Raw genomic sequence first — 3,851 nt, forward strand, 5'->3', positions numbered from 1 at the left:
ATGGTGGTGTGAATCTGAATTGATGAGGAGGGAGGGAGTGAAGATGTGAGTGAGGAACTGACGCAGAACACACACACACAAGCTACACATTTTTGCAGGTCTACATTTTTGCCTTTGAAAAAGTATATTAGATTTATAGGCCAGTTATAAAGACATTTTGTCCATTGGTTCCCCTTCCCTCCCCCCAAGACCCCCTCTTCATTTTCCTTGTCCAATGGTTCTAGTGCATACCCAGGGGCACTGATGTTGTACACATGGAACATTCTCTGACATGAACATGAATTATTTATTTTAAAAGTGTAAACCCTATCATTCATTGCAGGACCCAGACCAGGTTACGGCAAGCATATACATAAAAAAAACCATGAAAATATAACATCACATTGGTAATTAGTAGGTATGGCACTATAAAGGCCAATAGGTAATCGACCCTGATGCTTTGCTCAAAACTGGAACTACCAGCAGGGCCTCTGCAGCAGATCTCAAGTAGAATGTTGTCTGCCCATTAGAAACACACAGCACTTTCAGCCACAGCTTAGATATATACATGAGAGTTTGCTTTCATGTTTAGTTTTAATCCGCATATATAGGACCTTGTTTACGCCTTACTAGGTATGATCCCCAGCCTCACTCACCCAAGGAATGTTAGTATATCAGTGCTAGTCCTACGGCAGGGCTGGGAAGCCTGTGAACATCTGGTCGTTGCTGGATGACCCCTCCCATCCTTCGACACTGACTGTTGGCAATGCTTGATGGGTTTGTTGGTTGTTGGAGTCCAAGACCATTGGAGGGCTACAGCTTAGCCACCTCTGTTCTATGGGATCATGTTATATGAGGCTAAAGTCTGCTAGTGTCAGATATGGGTGGGCAGATATGGGGGAAATCACTTCAACAGGACGGCAGTGGAGGTACATCTAAATGGACCAACAATGATGTTTCTGGTTCATCCACATGTCATCACCACCACTGCTGCCTTATCCATGAATATGTCTAATGGCATTAAAACTGGTGCTCATATCACATCTTCTGTAGGGAAAATTGTATGCGGTGTGAAGTATTCCGTGTCTCTGCTGAAAGTGCACCCTACTTTCGCCCAAAATACTAGGGAATTTTGTGTTACTATAACCTTGTGTATTGTATACTAGAACAGCAATCAATAATTTTTGTGGTAATTTTTGTGGCAGTCAATAATTTTCTGCTCAGAGGTCAAAACAACAACGACAACATCATAGACTCTCTTTGGGTGCATGCCTGTTTGTGCATTTATTAACAAAAAACAGAATCATCAGTTCTATTCATCAGTGGAAGTTGCCTCCCAATGAATACGAGGTCCAAAATCCCCATGCCAGTCCCACCAGGCATTTTTGGCTAGTCTGGTTTGAGGTTGTTGTCTGCTTCATTTTCTACCCTCCTTTGATGACATCATTCTTGGGGTATTTTTCTTCTGTTACCTCACAATATCTTCAGGCCCCTGAATGAAATGTAGTAGTTTTCTCTGTGGCTGGAAACCTGTCCAGGTTCTCCTGCCCATCAAAACAGAACTCAGTGTCACTAGTGTAGCTGTTGTTCTGCTTGCTTTCAATCGGGCATTTGATTCATTTCCTTCAAGAATACCTATACTGAATTCAGGTCAATCGGCCACACAACGCACTGGTGCAACTTCTGCTACAAGCAAAGAACATTCCTTTTGAGGCACAATTGCAGCTTAGACATAGAGCCTACCTATGCATCCTTCCTGTGGTTTCAGTTCCACCATAACATTACAACAGATGGCAGTAGATGGTGTACCATTCCCTGGCTGCAATTCAACACTGTCATTTCTTCTGGGGCAGCACAGCCCTTTTTAAGGCTCTGATAAGTGCATCCTTTAACTCTTTGTTCCTCATGCTATAGATTAAAGGGTTCAGCACAGGAGTGACAAAGGTGTAGACCACAGACACTGCCCGACCTTCCTCTGGTGAGTAGCTGGAGCTGGGACGCAGGTATATCAAACTGCCGCAGCCAAACTGCAGAAGAACGACCATTAAGTGGGAAGAACAGGTGGAGAAAGCCCTTTGCCTGCCTGTGGCAGAGCTGATCCTCAAGACGGCAGCCACAATGAAGGCATAGGAGATACAGATTAGGAGGAAAGGAATGGTGATGACAGTAATGCTGACAATAAAAAAGGCAGTTTGGTGGAAATGGGTATCGCCACATGCCAGTTTCAAGACAACAGGGACATCGCAGAAAAAAATATTGATTTCCTTATTGACACAGAAAGGCAAAGTCAATATCAAGACAGAAAGCTGAATGCCAAAGAAGCAACTCATGACCAAGGTCCCAACAACAATTTTCACACACACACTCCAGTTCATGATGACAGTGTAGCTGAGCGGGTGACAGATTGCCACATAGCGGTCATAAGCCATGATTGCTATCAGGACACAGTCAGAGCTTCCCAGGAAGATAAAGAAGAACATTTGGGACCCACAGCCAGCCAAGGTGATGGAGACCTTTCTCGCAGAAGCTACGTGGACCAGAGTGAGGGGTGCAATGGTACAAGAATAAGCAATTTCCAGACATGCCAGGCTAGCCAAGAAATAGTACATTGGGGTGTGAAGAGAATGTGTGGTGTAGATGATGAGAACAATGGTAGCATTCCCAAACAGGCTGAGCAAGTAGAGAATCAGAAAAGTCCAGAAAATCAGCTGCCTCATGCCAGGGTGCTTTGTGAATGGCTGGAAGTGGAACTGTATAATTCCAGTTTGGTTTTCAGTCTCCATATAAACCTGCACATGAGCTTGCTATGGGTTAAGAGGAGAGAGGAGAACATTACTGAGAAGCCAGCATTGAGCAACCAGGAAATTAGGTAACACAAATAAATTGAATTGCAACAAACAGGGAAGATGTTGCAAAATTGGCTGATAGTGAATGTGCAATTGATCAACATATCCTCTAATACTGAAGTTCAGACTTCTGTAGGCAGCTATTAACAAGAATGAGATCAGATTCTTAGAGTAGGTTGTTCATCGAAGTGACAACAGCCATTAAAACTGAGCAACTATTACACTGCCTCTAAATGGCTAGGTTAATACTGAAATGTTTTACAATTTTTTTATGTGCTGTAAGCCGCCTAGAGTGATTGTGGAAACCCAGACAGATGGGCAGGGTATAAATAATAAAATAATAAAGCTCAACAAAAGAAAAAAGCTCAACAACTCTGGGCAATCTCCCCCCATTTTCCTAATTTGGAGTCCCCAAAAATAGGGGGCGTCTTATACACAGGGACATGTTATACATGGAAAAGTACAGCATATCCTGGTATATCTCGGCGGTTAGGGTATTCTTTATGCAATTCCTGCATTCTGGATATAGGGTGAGGTTTTTGTTTTTGATTTCTGGCACGTGATACTCTGTCTCCATTTCCCAACCCCTAAAGAAGCTTGAAGGTTATTTTTACCCCCTCTCCCTAACTCTCACTGTATGGTGCTTGTGTGCATTTGGCATATCAGTACATATTTTATTTGGTTTTTTTGTACTTTCTTGGAGGGATAGTCATTTATTAATGCATTAAAAAAAATCTACCCACTTTCCTACCCTGGTACAGTCAAGAAAACTTGCTAAATGAAGTATCTTTTTCTCACCTATCTTCTTCTGTTATCTTAACGTACAAGCCGCAACCTGGATATGAATATTTCTTTCCTATTGATGCTGTTAAATTCAAAATTATTCCTTCCTTCCCTTATTTCCTTTGTAAAACACTCTCATTGGGGTCAACACATGCAGCCATTTTAGAAGATCTGTGCTTCCATGTGTGTGTCTTTCTTACCTTTATTGACATCAGCAGCTGCTATCTGTTCTTCACACCTCCC

At 42.5% G+C, this 3,851-nt stretch overlaps 1 protein-coding gene across 1 annotated transcript; it reads right to left on the minus strand.

Moving 5' to 3' along the window:
- Positions 1-1,814: 1,814 nt before the first annotated feature.
- On the minus strand, positions 1,815-2,762 carry LOC309377042 (olfactory receptor 10V1-like; the record flags this gene model as incomplete). Its single annotated transcript, XM_081923957.1, has 1 exon — positions 1,815-2,762. The coding sequence occupies one exon, from the start codon at positions 2,760-2,762 to the stop codon at positions 1,815-1,817; it is 948 nt and encodes a 315-aa protein (XP_081780083.1).
- Positions 2,763-3,851: the final 1,089 nt, after the last annotated feature.

Source organism: Podarcis melisellensis (genome assembly GCF_964234715.1).
Source record: "Podarcis melisellensis genome assembly, chromosome: 1".
Classification (NCBI taxonomy): Eukaryota; Metazoa; Chordata; class Lepidosauria; order Squamata; family Lacertidae; genus Podarcis; species Podarcis melisellensis.